This window comes from Nelumbo nucifera, chromosome 2 (assembly GCF_055504915.1).
Source record: "Nelumbo nucifera cultivar China Antique chromosome 2, China Antique-T2T, whole genome shotgun sequence".
Classification (NCBI taxonomy): Eukaryota; Viridiplantae; Streptophyta; class Magnoliopsida; order Proteales; family Nelumbonaceae; genus Nelumbo; species Nelumbo nucifera.
The window spans coordinates 44,082,301-44,108,511 of record NC_142650.1 but is presented as its reverse complement, the minus strand read 5'-3'; the positions used below and the strand labels follow the sequence as shown (position 1 = coordinate 44,108,511).

The 26,211-nt window shown below is 41.7% G+C and overlaps 1 protein-coding gene and 1 non-coding gene across 2 annotated transcripts; both read right to left on the bottom strand.

The window, feature by feature from the left end:
• Positions 1–710: 710 nt before the first annotated feature.
• Positions 711–19,677, bottom strand: LOC104588638 (Tetratricopeptide repeat (TPR)-like superfamily protein). Its single transcript, XM_010246653.3, has 6 exons — positions 17,903–19,677; positions 10,445–10,629; positions 9,233–9,403; positions 8,369–8,569; positions 4,052–4,303; positions 711–1,367 (listed from the first exon to the last, which is right to left on the bottom strand). Exons 1-6 carry the CDS (start codon positions 19,404–19,406, stop codon positions 921–923), a joined length of 2,760 nt encoding a protein of 919 aa, XP_010244955.1. The 5' UTR covers positions 19,407–19,677; the 3' UTR covers positions 711–920.
• On the bottom strand, positions 19,602–19,673 carry TRNAP-AGG (transfer RNA proline (anticodon AGG)). The gene has a single exon. It is a non-coding gene; the product is annotated as a tRNA-Pro (tRNA).
• Positions 19,678–26,211: the final 6,534 nt, after the last annotated feature.

Below are 26,211 nucleotides of genomic sequence, written 5' to 3'. Positions count from 1 at the left end.
TCCTACTTAACCATCTCAGTTGGTTCAATCTGATGAGATCTAGGGAAAATCTCCTGCCACAAACAGAGACATTCAGGGGAAATACTAAAGTCTTGGCTCTAATGCAGCTGATAATAACTTTGAGTTCGGATCAGCTACCAACACACAGTGCCAACAACGTTCCAACTGGTCATTGGAGCCGTACACCGGAAACATCACCCACATGAATGACAAGTAAGATGGTTCCAATGTGAGGCTGCAGTGGCTTGTTGGGTTACGGTTGGTAGTGTTATGTTAGTACCAGATCCCTATCCAAATACCCAATAACTTTGCAATCTGATTCAATGATCACACGAGGGAAGCCGCACCTAAGAGCAAGTAAGGCCTGCAGATAGCAAGGGCTTCCGCTTGGATAGGAGATACCGCATGACACGACCCAAAACAAGCAGCAAGAGACGAGCCCAAATGATCCCTGGCAATCACTCATTCACTCCATAGGTGGCAATATTATGACTAATAAAACCCCATGAGAACTAAACTTTACAACAGTGGCTGGAGGAGACCAAGAAGATGTACAACTGCTGCTGCTCCACATCCACTTCAGTTCTCAAAGGAAAGATTCTGTATTACCTATCTAACAAAAACAGCCCCTGAAAGTCAAAGATAACAAGTTTACAGAAATGGAAAAATGACGAAACAATAACACTTGGAGCATCCATAATCCTACACAATGCAAACCTAAATTACTATACCATTTTCATTAATTCTGCAAAGAAGGTGAAAAAGCTTCATATGTACAGACGAAGCTTCCGAATATTTACACCTTGAACAACAATGTGATAGAACTACAAACAGGCAGCTCAAACTGATAAAGCTGGTTAGCTTAGGATACAGAGTCAAAACTTCGTGATTAATCTTACTTTCATCATACAACATGGAAACTAAGCCCGTCTTTGCCTCTTTATTCTTTCAAGGGCACCAAGATGACCTTCACTTTCTTTATCTTTGGCATCATTATCAGTCTCCACTTTTTTTGCCAAATCACCAAAAACTGCAGCCGGAACGTCTTTCTGGGCAATTTCAACTTTTTCATCATCCTCAGAATCACTCTCCTCTGGCAACTCAATGTCCTCGCTATTTGCAGTTACCTTCCTGCCTCCATCAGGTGTATGGATGACCCCAGGTTGTGATTCTACTCCTGCACTCACAAAGCCCAGTTTTCTATTACTATCTTTACCAGGTGCATTAGCTTCAGCAGGGGCTAACTGCTTTTCTAAAGCAGCCATTTCATCTTCAGGAACACCAGCTCGCTTCAATGTGTCAACAGTTTCCTCAAGGCTAAGCTTTTGATCCTTTTGCATCAAGTACTCAGGAAGGATAAAATGTGTCTGCAAAAAAAGAAAGAAAAACGAGGTAAGAGATTAGTTTATCCTCTAATTACAATAGAGAAAAAACTTGGAAAAGAGAGAACAAGACATAACATGCTTTCAGGGAATCAAAACAACCCAATCACCAGAACCTACATAAATCTCCACATCAACCAACAAGACAGAAGGACCTCAATTGTCTGATCCACTATTTTGTCCCTGAAACAAAGCTTAGATAAACCACAGAGGTCTAAATGTATGTGGTCGTGACACCCAATTGTCTTCATCATTCACCTAGCACATCTAGATAGACATCACTATCAAATGATGAATTCCACACCCAACGTAACATTTTCCCATGAATGCATTCAAAATCTAGAAAATCTGAAGGAAAATATATTCATTGCACATGCCCCCCCCCAAACACCTGAAACTAAAGATCTTTCTATCCAAAAAACCTGACTGTTAGGAAGCACCGAAGCAATCCATGAATTGTAGCTTCCTTGACTACATGTTGAAATGGTTCAACTTTGGGTCCAAATGGAGTTAGGTAAAGGTTTATATTTCCCACTGCTTGCTTCTCAGCCCTCATAAATGGAAATTCTCAAGGGAGATATCTCTAGTACAAGGAGATCCCCTGTCCTCCTTTTTTGTTTATTTATTTATTTTTTTTTTTTGTCACAGAGGCCTTAAGCTGTTAGGCAGGATGCTTCCAAGGGCTGTAAAGTGTAGATGGTGGTTTACAGAAGTAACCAAGTGGGTGAAAGCACAAAAAGTTTCCCTTCTCCAGTTTGCAGGTGACACCCTATTTTTATATAATGCATCTCAAAATTGTGCACCTTAACTTCATTTTGAGATGGGCTGAAGTGGTCTATCAACTTCAAGTTAACATGCACAAGTGAACTCATGGTTGTGGAGGATGGACCTTACCCAGAAAAGTTGGTGGATGCATTAGGATGCAATATTGGCAAGTTCCCTACTGAATATTTAGAGCTACCATGGGGGAGAGTTACACATCTAAGTCAATATGAGACCAGTGGTAGAGAGGTTTGATAAAAGATTAGTGGCTTGGCAGACAAAATACTTGTCGAAAGGGAATGGGCTCGCCCTTATTAGGAGTGTGTTACCCTACCCTTCCAACATAACTTGTCTTTATTCCCAATGCCTTATAGTGTGGCTGGTGGAACCTCAAAAAGGAATGCAGGATTTCTTGTAGAAGGGGTGCAAGGAGGAGTTTAAATAACAGTTTGTAAACTGGAGCAAGGTGCGCACACCTAGAGAAAATGGGGTTTTAGATGTGAGAAAGCTGAAAATGTTCAACCTGGCCTAAGGGTAAATGGCATTAGAGATTTAATGAGCAGCTGAATAGTCTCTAGAGGTGGGTAATCTGCTCCAAATATGGCTGTGCCTTGAGGAGAGGCATACAAAAATCTTACCAAGAGTACATTTGAGGCATCAACTATGAGGTGGGAAATGGTTCTAAGGTGATATTTTGAGGCATCACCAATGAAGAAAATCTACCCAATCATAAATAAGTTAGCTCAAAACAAAGAGGGCCTTGTTGCTCATATCTTTGTTCCTCACAATGATCACGTGCCTGGAACTACATAGTCGGGAGGAATCTGAAAGATTAGGAGGCTGATAATTGAAGGGGACTGGAGGTGGTGGTATGGTAAGATGGCTAAAGGAAGACAAGACTACTATGTGGAATTACAGCAATGAGAGGAAAAAATTTAAATGGCTGGCAAAAGATATTGAGATAAAATTCAGTTGGGTGAAGAGATCTGCCAACTCATTTGCGGATGGGCTAGCAAAGCAAGGGGTGATTACGGATTCTTTGTTTTGGGCCCAGATTTAATCTTGTATTTTTGTTTTGCTGATTGCAGAGGAGTTAAGATGGCTTATCTCCCTCTGTTTGTATGTATATTTCTTCTTTAATCTTAATGAAATTCCTTGTTATTTATAAAAAAAAAAAAAAAAAAAAAAAAAAGATTGGGAGGTAGTCCACTATTGGAGCTAATGCAGAAAATTAATTCAACGAAAGTGGTTGAGGGACAAGTCTGGCTTGTTCACTATCAAATCTTTCCATTACAAGCTAGTTCATCCAGTTGGTTCCCAAGCTCGAGAGTTTGGCATACAGCCCCCACCCCAAATAATAATAATAATAATAAACATCTTCTTAACTTGGACACTTTGGGTAAATGGTGGATAATCTGCTAAAAAGGGATAGGTTGGTGGACAATATAACTTGCATGCGTGTGGTGATTGTATGGATTATGGAATCAAGTGGATGATTTATTTATTCACACCCTGGGCAGTAATGCCAATTTTTGAAGTTCAAGGATATTTTCCAGCAATTATAGAATAAAAGACCTCTTATAGTGTTGACAGGTCAAAGGTTTGAGCAGGAAGGAGAAAAGTATGTGTGTGGGTAGGGAGGTTGCTTCCCTTAGCAGTTGTTTGAACATATGGTTAGAAAGAAATGCTTGATGAAGTCAGCTTGGAGGACTCAGTAGCTAAGGATCTATGGGGCAGATTGATCTCATGGTTGGCAGTGCAGACTTGTTTGGAGGTGTCCCATATCCTTTTACTCTTTTTTACAAGCCCCAAAGAAGAGTATCTTGTTGTGCAGGAGTGGAGAAATATACTTTTCATTATCAATAAAGTATCTTACTATTTAAAAAAAAGAAAAGAAATAGACTAACCTGACTATAAGTGGCAGAAACAGTACGCTTGATACGGAGCATTTCTCGGAAGGTGTCTTCATTTCCATGTTGCACCTCAAACTCATGCCATTTGTTCCAGAAATCACCATCAGATCGTGGATCTGCAAGCTGAGAAGTGTATACATATATTGCACGAGCACGATCAATTTCTCCCAAGCTCTTCTCTAGCTCAGCATACTTCATGCACATGGTCTTAACATCTTTGTGTGGGAGACCAGATTCTATGGCTTGCTGCAAAATGCAGTGACGGGGTACACAAGTAAGACAGGCATCCATCTTCATACCACATAAAGTACAGCAGACTTGTACATGCATAGCAAACAAAACCAAGATAATAACAGAAAAGATGCAAAAGAGCCGAAACTCAAACATTCCTTAATTGCTAAAAATGCTTCTCAATGCATGCATCCAGATATAATGATAAGCAAATAAATAGAATATAGATACATATCCATGCTTGGAAGCAATAAAAAGTTGCAGCAGCACCTTTGCCATCTGCTAACAACAATAAATAAACTGGATGATTTGTCGCACTATCATTTTTCAATAGAATGCTATTGTGTTTCAAAAAGAAAATGATAAGCAACAGTAAAATTTCATTAAAAAAGCTGCTCCACTGCTCTAAAGAAATTACAACCTGGTCTTGGACAACCCCAAACAAGCTAATTTTTGGCTACCCCTGCCCTAGTTAGAGTTGTAGAGAATCAGCTAGTCCATTAGCAGTCCTAGGCGCCCAGCTGAATGAGCTATTCAACAAGGAACCCAAGAATTGTGCCTCTCTCTCACCAATAGTCTGATTTTCCATGGTATCATGCCATGTTTTCTCATCCAAGAGATTATAGTTTGACAGCCACCTTCAACCTCCGTATTTCTCAAATCTTTCCTACCCATCAATTCCAGCCCTTGAATCAACATTTTCAGTTCAGCCCTTAGAGAATTTGCAACACCAATAGGACCAGAATAGCTGAGTATAATGTTTCCATTATGATCCCTGACTACACCACCAATACCTGGAGTCTCCTGGATTCCTAAGGTTGTTGCAACCTTCAAAGTTGAGTTTGATATTAGCTACTGTTTGTGCATGCTGCATAGGGGTTCCTCTCCTGAAAATCACCAATAACTTTCCATCCTCTTAACAGGTCATTTAGGGTGACACCTTTAAATTCATCACATACCAATGCCCAATGAGCTGCTCCTATCATACTGAGCTCAAGCAAATCCAACACTCCTCTAGCCTTCTCAAAAATTCTGGCATTCCTTTCACCCAAAACCCCCATAGCAAAGCACCCCTCACACATTGCCAATTGCCATAATATTTTTTTGTCTCTTTGTGGTGCATCTCATCCAATTTGTACTAAACAACCCTTCAACATTTGTTTGTACTAAACACACACAGACACACATAGCAGCTATGAATTAGCTGCCTTGAAGAAGCTACTGAAATAGGTTTGTCTAGAGAACTTGCTTAAATGGCTGTACGATGACAGAAGTTGGCTCTCCACATTTTTTTAAAAAGCATAGCTTATAAGTGTTCCAAGTGGGCTCAACCTCCCAAAGCCAGAAGACATGGCCTGAAGGCCTTCACAAACAGGTACTGAGGAAAACAAGAATTTCTCCGCTTGTGAAGTTAATAATGTGATAGAAGAAAAGGCACAAAACTTGGGACATTGTACTAGTCAGACCTCGACCAGATCACCTTGTTACAGGGCTTACCAGGTCCAATTATTAATCCAAGTTTTAGTTGGGTCCATACGACCAGATCCATACCAATCTGCTAAGGAAAATCCATGGTTGACACTTGACAACAATATTGTCAGACTTGCACCAGACAAAATTGTTTTGGCTATTTGGTCATGGGTCAAATGGTCCATCAATTTGCACAAATTAAAAAAAAAAAAATGTCAAATTTAAAAGTTAGAAAGAACGAATGGTTTCAGATTATCTGTTAAGTTGTTTATATCAAAATAAGCTTACAACAATATAAGTTATATGTTTTTTACTGGTAACCAGAGTTTTATCAATTATGGGGCAAGAATGGTACAATTACGACTTAGAAGAAATGTCAGGCACCCCTTGATTAAAATATTAAAACTTAAGATCTCCAACCTTCAGTCTAATCTGAGTCTGCAACAGTGGTCCAATGCTTCATTGATCTTCAGCTAGAGAAAGGGGAGGTGCAGTTAACTTTCAGACTTTCTTGAGCTGTAAGATACTCCAGAATCCCTAGGTTGAAAGAGGTTCAAGAATCTAGATTATGTTATGCAAATTTCAAGATTTCTAAGCTCTAAGGTTCAAACTCTTTTAATTGTGTTTCCTGTTATTACTAACTCAAGACACCATATTAATCTAAAATGAAGAGAATGGACTCCATGTACTGAAAACCTGTCAGTCAGGGATGATGTTGGAAGAGCCAATCATGTCCCAGAGCATTTCTAGCATGACCAAGATCAGAGTCAAGCTCAAAACCATTGTCTTCTCCCATTCCATCTGATTTTTCTGGTTTGCCAAGCATCAAATAACAGGAGGACCAAGGTGGACTGGAGACATAGGGCAAACTATGGCATCAAAAGAGATATTGTTGTTCCTTGGTTTGCTCACAACATGTAAGTCAGGACAGAAGAAATAATCTAATAATGCAACACTAACTTGGTTGTTTGATAAAGAAGAAAGCCCAAAGCAAAGAAAGATGAAAACCGCCTTCTAAAAACTATTTCTTTTAAAAATCATGATATTTTATTTTATTTTATTTTATTTCTAAAAAGGAAGAAAGGAAGGAAACGTATCTGGCCCATTATGCAGTAATTTAGCAAGGTAGCAATGTTGTGTTGCTTCTAGCAGAATTCATAAATATATAGCATTCCACAAGTAGTAACTTTAATAGCTCATATTTTCCATTACAATTGATATAAATTACAGGTAGCTCTTATTATCTGTTGTATTTTTTTTATAGGTAAAAGTGTTTTTTTTATAAGACATGGCAATTTTCATTAAAGATATTAAAAAGAGAGTACAGTTATCACCACCCAAAGGATGGGCGGAAAATCAGAATAAAAGTCTTACATACAAGCCCAAAAGAAAGTCTCCCTAATAACTCCTTGCTTAGCTAATGTGTCAATCATTCCATTTGCTGACCTTCTTACCCAATTAAATTGCACCTCAAGTTCCCTTGCTAAGCTAATAACCTCTTTTAGAGGCTGTCTAAGTGACCATACTCCCAAGTTTCTAGATTGCATCCACCCTATTACCAGCTTAGAGTCTCCTTCCACTTCTAAGTGTTGCACACCCCATTGTTTTGCCAATTTCAGAAGTAAGGCCATGACTTCTGCCCTCAAAGAATCTCCCACCCCGCCCGAGTAAAGGGCCAAAACTCTTCCTTCCTCATTTCTGAAGACACTCGAACTCCCGATGGGCCTGGATTACCTGATGAGCTTCTATCAAAGTTTAATTTCACCCTGAACTGAGACGGTGGTAACAAAACCTCTTGAATTACAAGGGAAAAAGGAGAGGAGACAACTATAGAGCTCCAATTTCTAATTAAGTCAGCTAAGGATAAGTCCTTGAAAAGTTGCTGCACTTTCAAGCAATGAAGAATCTTGATGGTAATGGCCTCAACGAGTGCTTCTTTGGATTTTTCTTGTCCTTGGAAAATCCTATTATCTCTTCCCAAATCGACCAAAGGACGGCTGCTCTTGTTATTTTCCACATTACCCTGCCTCTTTTCTTTGGTTGCAGGAAGAGGCTAGAGGTGTGAGGTGCATTAATAATTCATTACCCAAGGGGAGGTGCGAGGTGCAGCCTCCTCTTTAGAACAAAAACAGCATAAAAATTACAAGTGGGCCCAATACAACTTATCCCTGGTTACTCCTTGCTTAGCTAGATAGTCAGCAAGTGCATTAGCCTCCCTTCCCACCCATTGTATGGTCAAATTCATATGTTGTGTTTTCCATCACTATTTCTCTGAGTATTTAAAACTATCAGGAAAATCTCGGGAAGTTGATTCAGTTCAATAAAGCCTTGACCAAACAATATGGGTTGGCTAGTCAGGTAAACAATGAGAACAAAAATACAAAGAGCCTAACCCATATATAGAATAGGATGAAATTCATACCCTACACAAACTCATGAGATGATCATAACGAATAAAATGTTTCCAGAAAAGTCAATTAACTGTAGGTCTGTAGCAAGTTTAAAATCTTGCAGGAAACTAAATCTGTTCATTTTCATGAGAAAACCAAATGCAATAATAGCGTAGAAAAGACACTTCTGTCAATTAAAAGAGGCCAGAAGAAAACCAACCTCATATATCTCCCTTGTCTTTGGAACACCAAAAATCTCGGTGGCACGGGCTATGTAAATTTCATACATGCTCATTTTCTCATTGTCTGGGACAGCCTTTACAGCTTGGTCATAAACTTTCATTGCACGTTTTACTAGACCATAATCCTCCTCGAGTTTCGCATATTGTAGATATAGTGGTTTCACATCTTCACCAGGTGCCTAATAGAGAGTCACAATTCAACAAGCAATAAAACAAGGAACAGAATCAACATAAGAGCACATTGCTAATGGCAGAAAAAAGAACACGGTAACATGGTAATCAACAAAAGAACTAGAGAGCACTAGCATGAATCTCCACAAGTAACTGCAAACACACTTTCAGCAATAGAAAACTTAAGATGCAAGCTATCAAATGAGAAGACAGATTAAACGATTTGCTAGCTGAAGGAACAGTGTTTTAAAAGCGCAAGGTGCAAGGCAAGGTGTGTGTTTTTTAAGCAAGGCGCGAAAATACAAAAAAAAAATGCTAAAAAAAAGTCAGAAAATTAAAAAAAAAAAGACAAAATAAAAAAAAGCATAATATTAATAAAAATGTAAACTTAAATTTTAAAATTAATGTTTAAAAAAAAAACTATCAGCTAAAATCAAAATACATAAACCTTACATGTAAAGCGTATTCAAATGAAATTTTTAAAATAAAATCAAACATTTTCAAGCATCAAGTGCAAAACTAGGCGCACCAGGCGTGCGCACGCCTTTTGAAAGTGCTGCACCTAGGACCTGGGCAAGGCGCCTACCCTAAAATATGCCTCGCCTGTGCGCATAGGCACGCCTCAGGCACGCCTTTTAAATCACTGTGAAGGAATAAAAACTGACACTCACCTTTTCAACAGCATTCTCAAACAACTCTCTTGCTCGTTCCAACTTTGTTTTGCCATATCTTTTGACAAATTTAGAGAGATAGGTTACCCATATATCCTTTACATGTGGATACTTAAATATTTTTACACCTCTTTCATATACTTTGAATGCATCTTCAAAGTACTTGTGTTCCTGCAGAAATCAAGAGGAAAAAATTATGTTATTAAACCACTGAAAGAAAGTAAGAACAAAAAACAACCTAAGGCATATCTAAAGCATATGTCCCTTGATCAAGTATCCATATAACCTGAATTGAATATTTGCTTTTGTTTGGTGCATAAGAAGTAGCAACTTGCAAACAAATTGCACAATATTTCACTTGTACTCTTACACTCAGGCCAATATCTGAGAATGTGTTACAGTTCTCCAAATGCAAGAGTCCACTAAATTGGGCTGACAGGTGGGCCCATCTAGGCTTAGCTGGTCAAAAAGTCAGTGGATTAGTGTGCAGTTATGATAAGTAAGGAGCGTATGGGGCATCGGTTTACTGGGATAAGGGTCTATTAGAGTCAATTAATTAGTTTGCTATTTTGTAGGGTCGTGCGAGTGAAGTTTGATTGTAATAGGATATTTAAGCCCATTTGATTAATGAATTGGCAGCATGATTTTCCACCCAATACTATTACATTTTTTTATTGGAAACGATCATTGCTATTACAAACGTTGCTTGAACTTATTTGGAGGCTATAGGATCCCTTGAAGCATCCCATCTTGTTATGTGCAACTAAGCACATAACAGAATGACAACAATAATATGGAATAGGAAATTCCTAATAAACTATTCTGTTTGTTCAAATCATATACAGATGAAATGATAAAAATAAGGATGAATTCCACTGGTAATGAACTATGAACTATCAGTTGTGGTTTCAACTGTCAACAATCAAATACAAAAAATTACAGTTGCGACTGACATTTTGCCAGTTGCTAGAAATGTTGTTCATCATATGGAACAAAATATATTTTGATGCTGAAATTTGAATAAATGGCCTAAGCTGTTACTATTTTCTACTTCTCTTATCTTTTACATCTTACAGGAAATATTAAGATGAGGCTATATATTAGACCAGAGGCAAATATGTCATTAGCACGCTTTAGGCTAGGGAAACACCTTTTTTTCATTAAAAGCTAGGAAAACACATTAGTGTCTTAGAAAACTGGATAGGTCCATACCTCCAGAAGCAATGCATAATTGATTATAATCTGTGGAGTTGCTATCCTCAAATCAAGTATGCGCTCATAAACTGTACGAGTGGAATCCAACGTCCCCAGGCTCTCCTCCAAATCCACATAAAATGTCCATAGCCTCAAGGACTTATGCAGCTTCATCTGGACCGGCTCATTTCCATCAGCAGCAACTACACATATAAATCACATAAAACAAGTTTCAAAGATTAGTAATGGCTCCACAAGCATTGCAATACTAGACAGTTCCAGGTTGCTATCTTCTGGCAAAGAGCAAGGGAATAAAATCCATAATCTATTCCTTTTCCAAATTTATCTTAATCAACTTCCAGATATGCAAGTGCATTATCCAACAATAAGTTGAACAAAACAAATATAATGCATGTGCTTGTCAAATTCTAATTTGCACACTTCACAATTTATAATCTATGTACACTTAATGTCCATAGTCGAAGCATAAACCCATCGATATTGAATATAAAACACATGGAGACATGTGGCAACGGAGTAATCACACTTACTAAAAAATAAGAAATACCCCAGATCAGATGACTATGAAAGGATGATGAAACACGCTACAAGTAGAAGAAACCACCTATTCCAAATCAGTGATTTAAAAGGTGCGCCTAGGCACACAGGCGAGGCGCATTTTAGGGTAGGCACCTCACCCAGGTCCTAGGCGCACGCCTAGTGCACCTAGGCATGCGCATGGTGCGTCTTGCGCCTTAGCCCAGGCGTGCGCCTTTTGAAAATTTGCCGCTTTTTCCTATTTTTGAGTCTGGCGGCTGGGCCGTGGGCTCCGCCCCCGGACCCCCATGCCATGCCCCTCAAGGTCAGCCCAAACAAGTCCATGTTAGGGTCTTAAATTCTTAGTTTTCACACAAGAAATAATGATTTTATAGTTTTAATGTTGTCCATTCATTAAAACTATTTGGTAATGTTGTCCATTCATTCATCCTAATAAAATATCTTCTTAAAAGAATTAAAACTATAAAACCATTATTTTTTGTGTGAAAGCTAAGAATTTAAGACCCTAACATGGACTTGTTTGGGTTTTGCCTCGAGGGGCGTGGCACAAAGGCGGCTCATAGAATTAGGAATGTAATATGTCGCATTAGCTACTTGATGCAATTGAGAAAAAAAAAGAGATTATGGGTTTTATATGCTTGAAAATGTTTTATATGTTTGATTTCATTTTTAAAGTCTCATTTGAATATGCTTTACATATTATGTTTATGAATTTTAAATCCTTGCTGTCAACATCAATCTATTCACACGATACAATAATTACCAAACAGCATTTGAACCGTGGAGAAAGCTGAAATGCTAAAACCAAAGCGCAAGGTTGAATGGTAATTTGGGCACATGTTGGTTCTGAAAAGGGGGCATACTCCAAATTCATAGCATAATAATATTTCTTTAAAAAGGACAAATATCACTATGTATAGCCCAAATCAAAGAGGGGCCATTACTTGATATAATGGTAAAATCTTTTTTATCAATAACAGAATTTCATTAAAATTAATATAGAAACATTACAAGAACAAGAGAGGTAAACTTTCTTAACTCTCCATAGTAAAATTCAGCTATTACAACTAAGCCCAAAACAGATGACTCCTTCCCACCCCTTGCTTTGCTAAAACATCAGGCAAACCCATTTGCAGTTCTTTTTACCCAATTAAATTTCACCTCCATATTTTTTGTGTCGAGCACTTAAACATTTTCTTTTCATTGTTAAAAACCTTTTTTCTTCCTTCTGCAGCCACTCCACTACCAACTTTGAATTGTCTTCCATAATCAGCTTTCTTATACTCATGTCCTTTGCCTTTTGCAGTCCCCCATGACAGCCAACACCTCAGCCCTTAACGAATGTCCTACTCCAATTGGGCCCAAAAATAGGACAACAATTCTGCCTTCATTGTCTCTAAACACTCCTCCAATACCAGAGGGGCCTAGGTTACCTGTACGGCTTCCATCAAAATTTAAGTTTATGTAATCATTCAATGGCAGACTAAATAGGGTTTGTAGTGGATTTATGGTACTCCATAGATTTTACCCACTGTATCATTCCCACCATTATTGTTTCTTTGACTACCTATCTAGTTCTTTCCTTACCTGAAAAAATTCTTGCATTCCTTTCTTCCCAAGACCCCAGATGGCTAGGGCCTAAATTTGGTAATGGCCTTATCTTAATTAGGATGTTGCTCATAAATTAGGACACAGTTTTTTTTTTTTTTGAGAAAAGATAAAAGTATCATTGTATTAGTGTGAACAAAAAATGTACAGCAGCGATAATTCTAGAAGACAGGAATAAGAATAACACTCCCATATAGGACAGCACATTGTGCCGTCAAGAAACAACATATTCAACAAATTAGTGTAAGAGATGGATGAGTAGCAAGACTAGAAAGAACAGAATTGGATATGAACACAATAGTGAAGACTTGGGACTAGGAGTAGCTCATGACAGGATGAAGGAAAATTAACTGAGATGGTCTGGTCATGTGTGTAGACAACAAATGACTGCAACAAGCAATAATGTGAGAGTGATTAGGTGCAAGTAGAATAATCAATAAAAAAATACCTGCATAAAGCAAGTGCAGCAAATGATCAAAAATAAAGGGCTTCACAAGCTTTTCCGGTAAAGGGCATTGGAATAGGTCAGTTCCACCAAAATATGGGTTTTCATTCGGGAGGTGTATCACTTGAAAATCAACAGACCTGATTGGACTATGTTACCCCCACAAATGCCTTCTTGCAATGCAAGTGGTGAATACACTTTTCATTTATTAATCTTCTACCTGTTTGTATCTAATATTTTGAAGTGGTTTTTCTCTATCTTTAGTTATTACTTTTTGAGAAAAAGGTAAAGTATTATAATACACAAAAAGCAATCCAGATCTGCACAACAAAGAGCAGTGCAGTGCCCAAACAGAACTGTGCATCTTCTATTCTGTATATTTGGTGTGCATAGATACAAAAAGAGCTACTGAATAATCTATGTGTTCCTACCCATGAACACAACCTACCCCAAAATTCTTTCAGTAAAATTTCCTCCATAATAAACTTATTTTCAAACAGACTTTTATTTCTTTCCATCCATATTGTCAAACCACTATAGCTGGTCCTACTCCCCAAATAACCATGCCTTCTTTAGAGAGACCTTTCAGCTGCCAACCCCGTAGTACCGCTAATAAATTTTCTGGAAAACAAAGCTGAGCTTCAAACAGTCCCAAAAACCTTGCCCATAGGTTTCATGCAACTCTACAATGGATCAGTAAATGGTTTGAATCTTCAGAAGCTTCCCCACACATTATACACCTTCTAGGCAACACACTGAGGCCTCTCCTAGCCAATACATCCGCCGTCAAAAACTTATCCAACACTGCCACACATAATAAAAAAGCAGCTTTTGGAGGGGCTGCAGTATTCCACACTTTTTTTTATCAATAACCACAGTATTCCACACTTTTCTTTTTTGTTTTTTTTTCAATAACTGAATGAATTTCATTAAGAAATAAATAAGCAGAAACAATGAGGAGAGGGGAGCCAAACTCTCTTAGCCCCCACTCCCCCAAAAAACAAGAAAACATTACAGCATAGCCCAGAACAAGTCGTTTCTTCCCACCCCTTGCTTAGCCAAAGCATCAGCCAAGCTATTGGCATCTCTCTTAATCCATTTAAATTGAACTTTCATTCCTTGAGCCAAGCCTCTGAACTTTCTTTTTTCATTTATATACTCCCACCAATCCATCTCCTCCTCCTTTTGGAGTCAACCGATCATGAGCTTATCAGTTTGGAAACATTTAACTCCTTGGCTTTCTGAATTCCTTCCATCACAGCAAGGGTTTCAGCTCTCAGTGAGTCACCTACATCAATAGGGCCAGAAAAATATAGTACTAATAGTGCCTCCCTCATCTCTGAACCCCCCCCCAATGCCAGAAGGTCCAGGGTTACCCTCACTACTACCATCAAAATTCAATTTGATAAAGCCATTGGATGGAGGGGTCCAGGATGGTTTAATTACAGTTTTTGGTGGAGCAGAGTCAGCCACTTCCCCCCACTTTCTCATCAGATCAGCAGCAGAAACTCCTGCAAATAACTTCAGAGTATTTACCCAATGGAACACTCCAATTGTAATTGCTTCAATGAGGGCTTCCCCATTTCTTTCCTTTTCTACAAATAATCTTTGATTTTATTCTTCCCAAACTGTCCAGCACACAGCAGCTCTCGTACACTTCCACAAGATCTTGCCTCTTCTTTTCTTCCATCTAACAAAGGTGGGGAAGAATAGGTTTTGTACATCTGATGGGGGATTCCACCTACACCCAAATAAGGAAAGAAACCAATCCCAAATTGGAAGACCAAAAGGACAAGATATTAATAAATGACGGGAAGACTCACCATTAGCCTTACAAAGAAGACACCAATGAGGAGATAAGCAACAGTTAGGTCTTTTCCATTGGAGCAAGTCACAAGTATAACCCTACCAAGAATCACTTCCCAACAAAAGCCACCAATCCTAGGTGAAATAAGCTTACTCCAAACCTCATTAACTGGGAAAAGTTGGCCCTGGCTATCATTACTCTATATTAGGGATAGGAAGAAAGAAGCACAAGAAAAATTACCCAATAGGGATAGAGTCCAGATTCTGCAATCCCTTCTTGAAGGGTCCAAATACACTCTCAAGCCTTTGTATCAAGGTAATGACATTGTTGGCCTCACAATCTCTAAGCCCTCCTAAGGCCCAAGTCCCAAACAAAACCAGAGGTTGAATTGGAATGGTTAATAAATGAGGAAATTCATTCTACCGGTTTGAAATTGCAAAAATTGAGGGAAATTGCTCTTTGAGAGTTGCATTACCGAACCATAAGTGCTCCCAAAATTTAACAGTATTACCGGAGCAAGGGTTATACGGTTATACCTAACAAAGGCAAAAACAAAGGAAGGATGGCATGAATAGACTTCCAAGGGGAAGCTCTTGTAGCCCTAGCCAACACACCAGCATCCCAACCATCAGTCGCAAGACCATGAATACTAATAATCACTTTCACCAATAACATGTCCCTATCAATTGGCAACCTCCAAAGCCATTTTGCAGGCAGAGCCACATTCCTCTCCTGAATATTCCCTAAACCTAGCCCTCTGAATTTCTTACTTCTTTTAACCATCTCCCAACTAACTCTATGGCCTTTTTCTCTCCTCCCTTGGCTCCCACAAAAAATCTCTCATCATTTTTTTCTAGTTGCTTGCTCATCCCTCCTGGAACCCTGAAAACAGACAAAAAAATAAACTGGCAAATTTGCGAGGGTGGACCTAATCAATGTTATCCTACTTCCTACCCCTTAAAGATAGGTAACACTTCTTCCACGACGCCAATCTTTTTGAAAACCTTTCCACAACCAGGTTCCAAAATTGACTTCTCCCCAGATTATCCCCCAGGGATAAACCCAAATAGTTCAAGGGCAAAGTACCTGCCTTACACTTCAACACTTCAGCTCCTTTAGTAATGTGCCCATCTCTTCCATGTTCAATCCCACGAGGCAGCTTTTATCTCAATTCACTTTGAAATTTGACATTTTCTCAAAAATCAAGACTATCATCTTTAAGCTTTTCACCTATCTCAAGTCATTTCCATTACAGAACAAAACTGTATCATCAACAAATTGGAGGTGGGTGATAGTATCTCCTCTCTACCAACTCTCCAACCCCTCACTCAGTGATTTAAAAGGTGCACATAGGCACACAGGTGAGGCGAATTTTATAGTAGGTGCCTCGACCAGGTCCTAGGCGCAACACTTTCAAAAGGCACACGCCTAGTGCGCCTAGGCATGCGCCCGGTGCACCTTGCGCCTTAGCCCAAGCGTGCACCTTTTGAAAATATTACGCTTTTTTTTAACCTAGCGGTTGGGCCAAGAACCTCTTATTCTCTAATGTTGTTCATTCATTCATCTTAATAAAATATCTTCTTAAAAGGAAATTAAAATTATAAAGTCATTATCTTTTGTGTGAAAATTAAGAATTTAAGACCCTAACATGGACTTGTTTGAGCTCGCCTCGAGGGGCATGGCACAAAAGTGGCTCGTAGAATCAAAAATGTAATGTGTTTTACATCACATTAGCTACTTGAATTAATGCAATTGAGGAAAAAAAGAGGTTGTGGGTTTTACATGCTTGAAAATGTTTTATATGTTTGATTTTATTTTTTTTTATTTTCATTTGAATACGTTTTACATGTTATGTTTATGTATTTTAATTTTAAAATTTAAGTTTATTTTTTTATTCATATTATGTTTACTATTTTTACTTTTTGCTTTTTTAGAATTTTTTGGTTTTTTTTGAATTTTCTAACTTTTTTATTTTTTTTTGTATTTGTGCACCTTGCTTCAAAAAGGCGCATGCCTTGCGCCTCAAGCGCAAATTGGCCCCTACACCTTGCGCTTTTAAAACACTGCCCTCACTAGATTCCTAACATCAGCCCTAGCGATTAATCTCCCAAGAACTTCTACAATCAAAGTAAACAAGAAAGGAGAGAGGGGGTCCCCTTGCCTAATACCCCTAATAGCTTGGAAATGATCAACCTCAATTCCATTAACCAAAATTGAGTAATGACATCCTAATACATCCTAAGATCCACTTGCACCATCTTTCACCAAACCCAAAATTTTTCATTACTTCCATCAAGAAACCCCAACCAACAAAATCATAAGCCTTTTCTAAGTCCAATTTACAAATAAGTCCCTTTCTTCCTGAGCTTAAGGGAAGTCCTCCATCTCCACCTCAACAAAATCATTTCCAGATTCTCTTGTCCCTACTCATATTATCAGGTATAATGCCAGTGATTTGCTGCATCAGTTCCATCCACTGTCCAACCTCCCAGTCATTTAGATTCCTTCTAAACATAGAGCACCAGACTGCTGTACCTCCTACCCAAGACTGCCCAACCTCCCGGTCATGTAAATCTGTATATCCTGTATATTTATTAATAAAATCTTTTTATTGTTACCAATCAAAAAAAATACCATTCCTTTTCTTACTTAATATAGTTGCATGTTGAAATGACCAAAAATAAAATAAAAAAAAATTAGTATAGCAAAGATGAGGAAGTAGGTAAGGATGAGCACTTAGCACAGAATCATTGAGCAACTGCAAAACACAGCAGTTTTCTTGCCACCAGTACACCCTCCATTCTCTTGCAGTTGCTCTAGCAAGGCAACCTAAAATATGTTTCGGTAACCTAATGGACACCTCCACTTGCAGCTGTTGTTTAACTTCAGCAACAAGCAATGGAGTGTATCTCTCGTCCAAGTTATACAGCGTTTGTAGAAACCTAACAGAGTACTCAGATTTAACCTAAGAACGCTTGCAACAACACAAGTACAACCTACCAATAAGTATTGAATTTGACCCGTACAAGGGAAAAAGAACAACAGTTTACCACCATACCTCTCCGTTTGACCTCAACTGTGGGTTCTGCAGTGGCACGCTTCATTAGCTCTAATGCCCCTTTAAAGTTCTTGTGTCTCAGTTCCATTTCGGCCCATTCACACCAAACACTGGCTAGATTATCCACCGTTTTGTAGTTGACTTGTACAGCCTTGTCAAAAATGACTCTAGCATTAGCAACATCCTTATGGTTCTCGTACAGCTTAGCAAAAGCAACCCACAATGTATGAGGTTTCCCAACAGCTTTCATGGGGTCCACGGTCCTCACAGCTTCTGTGTAAGTCAGTATCTGCTTAGTTGGATTACCCTCAAAAAGCTTCACCCTTCGATGCCACTGTTCAACATTGTGGGGATTCTGCCGGAGAAGAACACTGTTAGCAAGCTCGGGCCTTCTATCCATGAGATGCTCCAATCGAGCCAACCGCAAATCGACATCATACTTGTCCTTAAGCCAAAACCCACGAAAAATCTTTTCCTCAAACTTGTGCTTCGAAAGCTTGTCATCAAGTCGCACATCACTATCAAATGCATCACCACCATCTCCCTCGTCGACAGCAGGGTCCTCGCTAATGCCTAACTCTTCCAAGCTTTCCATCACATAAGCAATCATACTCTCTTCAAACCGAGAGTAAGCATCAAATATCACACTAAAATCTCTCACAGTGACCACAGTCATCAATCCCTCCTCGAAAATATCCCTTGCCTTCTCAGGGAGTCCTCTCCGAATATAATAGTCTGCGAGGGAAGTCCATAGCCGCCCAACCTCATCCGTGAACTTCCTAATCCCGCCGCGAATTATCGCATCCACCTTCAACCCTGAAACCTCGGTGGCATGATTGACAAGCAAGTCACAGAGCTCGAGCCACAACTGGTGCTTTGTCTTGCCCTTAATCGAGTAAAACTGAGGATCATTCAACACCCCAGCTAACCTCTCCGCCGCCTCCTGCCATTTTTCAGAATTGATAAGAAATTCAATGAAATCCTCAATGTGTGTTGGATCGAATTTCAAGTAGCGGCGATAAACCCTAAGCGATGTGTCAATCGGGACGCCCTTCTGGCTGACAAATACAAGGTAGGGCTCCCAAATTCGGTCGTGCTGGGTGACAGGGAGAGCACAAAGAGCTCTATCGAAGGTGCGACGTGTTCGAGTGAGGAGCTTCTGTTCCGTCAAGCTTTGAAGGTACATGACCCAGATCCGAGGCATCTTGTGCATTGTGACAAGAGCTCGTTCGAATGTGTTGTTGAGGGTTTCGTACTGGGAATGGGTGATTGGAAGATTTCGAACGATTTCGAGTCGCTCTCGAAGGTAAGCGTACCAGAGCTTGTAACTCCCGGGTAGAGCTTTTAGAGCTCTCTCGTAGATTACGGCTCGCTTCTTGAATGGAGCTTCGCTCCGTGCGATTAAGTACCTCCACCATAACTTCAAGCTGAAAGGATTCCTGAGAATTTCTTCTTCATAGAGCAGGTCATCCTGACTAGGGTATAGCTCCTGAGAAATCGACATTGATGATTTGCAGGTTCGGCAGAAGAAGACGACCTTTTAAGCCTTTAAACCTCAGAGAATGCTATAGCGGTAAAGGGGGTATTAGGGGAAGATATCAAAAGCGATTTCGCAGATTGGGGAGATATGTTCCTAATGCACGGTTGGAATGTGCTGTTACGATATAATTAAAAAAGATAAATATGATTACGAAAATAAGGGGCATTCCGAGAATTGAACTCGGGACCTCTCGCACCCTAAGCGAGAATCATACCACTAGACCAAATGCCCACTCATTGTTACAAAAGGTTTTGTGCCTTTAAATAAAAGACAAGGCTATTACCTGATACACTACGGTGTTTTTTTTACGGTGTTGATTTTTTGTTCACCATGCATATTTAAGTTAATTTTTCTAATTTTGTTTCTCATAAACTTGAGGAATTTAAGTTTTTTTGGATGAGCTTTTACTTTTGTGTTTTTGTGTTTTTTAGGATATAAAAGCTTGAACCATAAAGCATTTTTTGTTTGGATGGATATTGCTTTTGGCATGAGTTTTTTGGAAATAAACAAGTGTTTAATGGTGATCCCCTATCTCTTCTTGTATTGCTCTAAAGCTTTGCCAGCTAACCGCCATAATCTTGTATATATTGCATAAGAAAATCGCAGGTATTAGGCTGACAAGAGACTATCCATGATTTCACTTTTTTTTTGCATATGATAAATATTTATTCACTAGGGTACAAGATTCAAAGTATTGACATGTATCGGCCCATATCGGCCAATACATATAGTAATAGTGGCTTCCCAATATGCCCCTACAGGGATTGTATTGAGTCAACTAATGGTCCAGAGGGTAGTCGAGCCTTAAACCAGTCCCTCTGAACCAATATTGGAGAAAAAAAGTCAAACATAAAAAAAGCACCGACACATGGTGTATCGGCCCATGTTGATATTTAGAACCTTGCTAGGGTAGACCCTATTGAAGGCCATTTTTTTTTGGAAACAATGCACCGGTATGAGGGGGCTTCAGGCCAAGAAGTAAATTATGAGAAATCTTAGATTTTCTTTAGCAAAAATATGCATCTTATATCGTAGAAGATGATGGCTAGGAGTCTAAGAATGAAAAAATATATATATAACCCTTCTATTTATTTAAGACTCCCAACTGCCATTGATAGAACAAAAAATAACATATTTTCTCATTTAATTGGTATAAATTATGCAAAAAACAACTAGGTGGCATGAATTGCTTCTATCCCAAGGAGGGAAGGAAGTCCTTTAGATCTATAATTGTTGCCATCTCTACCTATACCATGTCCTTCTTCCTCATTCCAAATAAAGTATGCTCACAAATGGCAAAAGCACAGATAACCGGCTACCCCGATCTCGCCGCGAGTGGACAAGTCAGGAGGACCTCGACTCGACAGGTCTACATCACCTCGATAGTCGAAGTTTGGAACCCCGATCATTGAAAACCAGTTTGAGATCCTGGCAACAGACTCCAAGCAGGACCCCTCTGTCTACAGCCATCACCAGTAGACCGGGCTACTTCCTGCGCAAACCATTACGGACAGCGCAGAGGTGAGCAACACGAACGTCGAGCTCACCAAGAGGCAAAGACGCCATCGCCGAGGTCGCCGATCCATCACCCGCGATTTGCCCGAGCTCATGGGCAAAGAAAAAGTAAGCTCGGCTGAGGTCAAAGCTCCCCTCCTCTCAGTTCCATCCCCCCTGTCTTCCAAACTCTTGGCAGTCCCGATGCCCAAAGATTTCAAACTCCCCCCTCTTGACAAGTACGATGGGTCGTTTGACCCGAATGATCATGTAGATGCCTTTCAGTCACAGATGCACCTGGCGAGAGACAGTGAGTCATGCATGTGCGTGACCTTCTCCACCACTTTTAGAGGAGCCGCCCGCACGTGGTATCGGAATTTGGCACCTGGGTCGATAAGAAGTTGGGCGCAATTCGCACAAACCTTCACGTCCCACTTCGTCACCAGTAAACGGTGCCCGTGAACTAAAGAAAGCCTCCTCAGCATAGTGCAGAGAGAAGGAGAGTCCATCCGGGGCTATATCAAACGGTTCAACGATGCCTGTATGCAGATACTGCACCTGGACCCCGCCATACGCCTTGCAGCAGCCAAGAAGGGCGTGACACACAAAGAGTTCAAATGGCACATGGTCGTCAACCAGCCTGTGACCTTAAACGAGTTTCTGAATCTTGCGGACAAGTTCATAACCACCGAAGAGGAGATCAACCAGAAGGGCGAGGGTGCACCCGAAAAAAAAAAGAGGGAAGGAGAGCCTTCCAGTCAAGGGGACAGCCGAAAGAAAAAGGAAATAGTTCGGGGGGCAAAGTCGGGTCAATTGTTCCGAGCTCCTGCAGCGGATTGAGCTGATTACACTCCACTGAACGCGAAGCGGGCCGAAATCCTGATGGCGATCAAGGACGCCCCGTACGTGAAGTGGCCACCCCGTTTGAGGGGGAATCCCAATGAAAGAAATAAGTCTGTATTGCAGTTTTCACAAAGATCACGGTCACAATACCGAGAGTTGTAAAAACCTCCGCAACGAGATAGAGGAGCTCATCCGTCGCGGATATTTGAGAAACTTTGTACAAAATAATAATAATCATAATAATAAGATAGGTCGGCAAGGGGAGCATGGTAAGGATGCTCCCGAGTCCAGTAGCAAGCCGGCCGAACAGTCGCAGAGGCAGCCTCCGGAGGAGAGGCCAATTCGGGGGACCATCCACATGATAGTGGGAGGTTCGATCGTTGCGGGTTGCACTTCAACAGCAACTCGGACGTCAGTTCGTGAGGCCACCCGGGAAGAGCAGAACCCCCCAAAGCGATCGAAGACGAGAGACCCGATTTTCTTCATGGAAGACGATGCGCGGGGGGTCCACTATCCCCACGATGATGCACTCGTAATAAAACTAATGAATCAACGATTTCGAGGTCAGGCGCATACTCGTTGACTCAGGTAGCTCAGCCGACATTCTTTTCAAAGCTGTGTTCGACCAACTTCAGTTGCAGAGAAGTGACCTGAAGCCTACAGACACTCCTTTGGTGGGCTTCAGTGGAGAAGAAGTCCGTCCCCTTTGGAAAATAATAGTACCTGTAGAAGTTGGCACATGACCTTGTGTGGTCAGTTTCAAACACGACTTCCTGGTGGTCGCGACCCCCTCCCCCTACAATGCCATAATAGGTCGACCAATCACCCATGTCCTACGGGCGGTGGTCTCCACTTACCATTTGGTTATGAAGTTCCCAATAGACTTCGGTGTGGGAGTAGCGCTGGGTGACCGGCTCGAGTCCCGCAAGTGCTATGTTGCCGCTCTGAAGGGGAAAACCAAGGTGGCCGACAACCTCGAATTGGAGCGACCCACGGAGCAAGGCGAAGAGCGAGCCGCGCCCACGAAAGAAACTGTTGCGGTCCCGACCTCAGCAACTGACCCAGCTCGGACGCTTCAAATCGGCGCTTCCGTCTAGGAGCCCCTACGATCCGAACTGGTAAGCTTCTTACTTCAAAATTTAGATATTTTTGCATGGTCCGCGGCGGAGATGCCCAGTATAGACCCCGACCTTATAACTCACAAGCTGAATACTGACCCTGTAGTTAGGCCCGTAAGACAGAAGAAACGCAACCTAGCCCCGGAGCGGTGGAAAGAGGTCGACGAGGAGGTCGAGAAGCTCCTCGCAGCTGACTTCATAAGAGAAGTCCACTACCCGAGCTGGGTAGCCAACCCCGTCCTGGTAAAGAAAGCAAACGGTAAGTGGCGCATGTGCGTCGACTACACCGACCTGAACCGGGCTTGCCCGAAAGACTGCTTCCCGCTCCCCATAATTGACTGTTTGGTGGACGCGACCTCGAGGCATGAATTGCTAAGTTTATTGGATGCCTATTCGGGCTATAACCAAATCAAGATGGACCCGATGGACGAAGAAAAGACTGCCTTCATCACGGAATTCGCCCTGTACTGTTACAAGGTCATGCGCATCGGGTTGAAAAACGCAGGAGCAACCTTTCAAAGGCTTGTAAATAAATTGTTTGCGCCGATAATTGGAGGAAAAGTAGAATGCTATGTAGACGACATGGTCGTCAAAACTCAATTCTCGCATGAATTAATACAAGACTTGCATTTTGTTTTTGAAATTCTGCGTAACTTTAATATGAGACTGAACCCAAACAAATGTGTATTTGGTATGACCTCGGGCAAGTTCTTAGGATACATCGTTAACCAGCGTGGCATTGAAGCCAATCCGGATAAGATTAAGGCCATCTTAGACATGAGACCACCCCGTAAGTTGAAGGAGGTTCAGAGGTTGAATGGCCGCATAGCCGCCCTGAGCCGCTTCATGTCCAAATCGGCGGACCGCTGTCTGCAGTTCTTTAAGGCAATCAAGAGCAAAGGGTTCGAGTGGACCCAAGACTGTCAGTTTGCGTTTGACGAGCTCAAGAAATACCTCGCTAGGGTACCGATCTTAACCTGGCCCAAGGAGGGCGATGTTTTAGGACTGTACCTCTCGGCAAGTGACAAAGTGGTCAGTACGGTACTAATAAAAGAGGTAGATCGGGCTCAACGACCCATCTATTATGTTAGTAAAGCATTTCAGGGAGCAGAGACGAGATACCCAAAGATAGAAAAGCTAGCATATGCACTAGTAATCGCAGCTCGGAAGCTCCGCCCGTACTTCCAGGCTCACACTGTTATCGTTCTCACCAACAAACCTCTGAGGCAAGTCTTACTTAAGCCTGATGTCTCTGGTCAGCTGACAAAGTGGGCCGTTGAGCTCAGCGAGTACGACCTCCGGTACAAGCCGCGAACTACCATTAAGGCCCAAGCCTTAGCAGATTTCATCGCCGAATGCACATTCAGCTCTAAAGCCCCCAGGCCGGTTGAGCACGAGGCTCCCAACTCGGGTGAGACCGAAGCTCCCAGGCCGGTCGAGTCCGAGCCTCGTGAGGTAGCAACCAGTGTAGCATCTCTCCAAGTTTGGCCAAGCCCGAGCTGGGATGAGGAGCCCTAGATCCTTCACGTAGATGGCTCCTCGAACCAGCAGGGCAGCGGAGCCGGAATAGTCCTACACGACCCAAGTGGCACAAAACTGGAGTACGCGCTACGCTTCGAGTTCACGGCATCTAACAATGAAGCGGAGTACGAGGCGTTGATAGTTGGACTAGCTCTAGCCAGAGAAGTAAAAGCCAAGCACATCGTTATCTACAGCGACTCCCAGCTTATGGTAAACCAGGTCACCGGCGAGTACAAAGCTCGCGAGCCAACCATGATCGCCTACTTAGCCAAAGTCAGAGAGGCCCTGCTCAACTTCCAGTCACACTTTATCAGACAAATCCCTAGGTCAGAGAATGCTGAGGCCGACGCCCTGTCCAGGTTAGCCAGCACTAGCGACATCACCATGAGAACCGTGTACATAGGGGACCTGTCTTGGCCTAGCATTCTCAGGGGGGCAGAGGAGATCGCTCCCGTCGTTCAAGCAGAGCCGAGCTGGATTGACCCGCTCGCGAGCTTCTTGCTACAGGGGACCCTCCTTGCAGACCGCAATGCAGTTAGAAGGGTGCAGCGCCAGGCAGCCAAATATGTCATGATAGACGAACAACTATACCAGAGATCTTACACTCTCCCCTACTTGCGTTGCTTACGACCTACCGAAGCCAAGCTCGTACTCCGCGACACCCAAGAGGGTCTGTGCGGTGGGCACTTGGGGGGCAGGGCCCTCGCCCAAAAGGCACTTCGACCAGGGTATTATTGGCCAACAATGAAGGCAGACGCTATTGAGCTCGTCAGAAAATGTGACAAATGCCAAAGACATGCCAATATTCACCACCAACCCGTTGCCGACCTCAAGTATCTCACTAGCCCGTGGCCCTTTGCGTAGTGGAGCATCGATCTACTTGGGCCATTCCCGCCAGCAACGGGTGGAAGGAAGTTCTTACTAGTAGTAGTGGACTATTTTACCAAGTGGGTAGAAGCCGAACCCCTCGTGACGATCACAGCCCGAAATGTTCAAAACTTCTTTTGGAAGAACATCGTGTGCCGCTTCGGATTACCTCGGGTATTGATCTTCGACAATGGCAAGCAGTTCGAGGACATCAAATTTCAAATCTGGTGCCGAGACATGGGAATCCAACTGAATTTTACTTCAGTCACGCGCGCACCCTCAAGCAAATGGTCAGGAAGAAGTCATGAACAGAGCCATCCTCCGCGGATTAAAGGCACTGCTGGACCGAGCTAAAGGATTGTGGGCAGATGAACTACCTAGTGTCCTATGGGCCTACCGGACCACAGAGAAGACTGCCATGGGAGAAACACCCTTCAATCTTACCTACGACACCGAAACAGTGATCCCCACAGAGATCGAAGTACCTACGCTGCGACTAGAAGCATACAGTGATCAGACAAATGAAGACGATCTACGTACCAACCTCGATCTACTCGACGAAGTAAGGGACCTCGCGTACATTAGGACCGCAGCCTACCAATAGAGAGTAGCTCGGTACTATAACGCCAGGGTCAAGAAGCGGAACCTCCGCGTTGGCGACCTGGTCCTTCGTAAAGTTATGGTACCTGACCCGACGCTGGCAAGCTCAGGTCCAACTAGGAGGGTCCTTACCGAGTGAAACGAGTGCTCGGGGAAGGAACATACGAGCTCGAGACCCTCGAAGGGAAACAAGTACCTCGAGCATGAAATATTGTCAACCTAAGACAATATTATCTGTAAGAATCAAGTAGGCCACGAGCCACTCCCTAAGCCTAAGGGCCAGAATACCGAGCTAACATGACCTCGGCACAACAGGACCCAGTCAC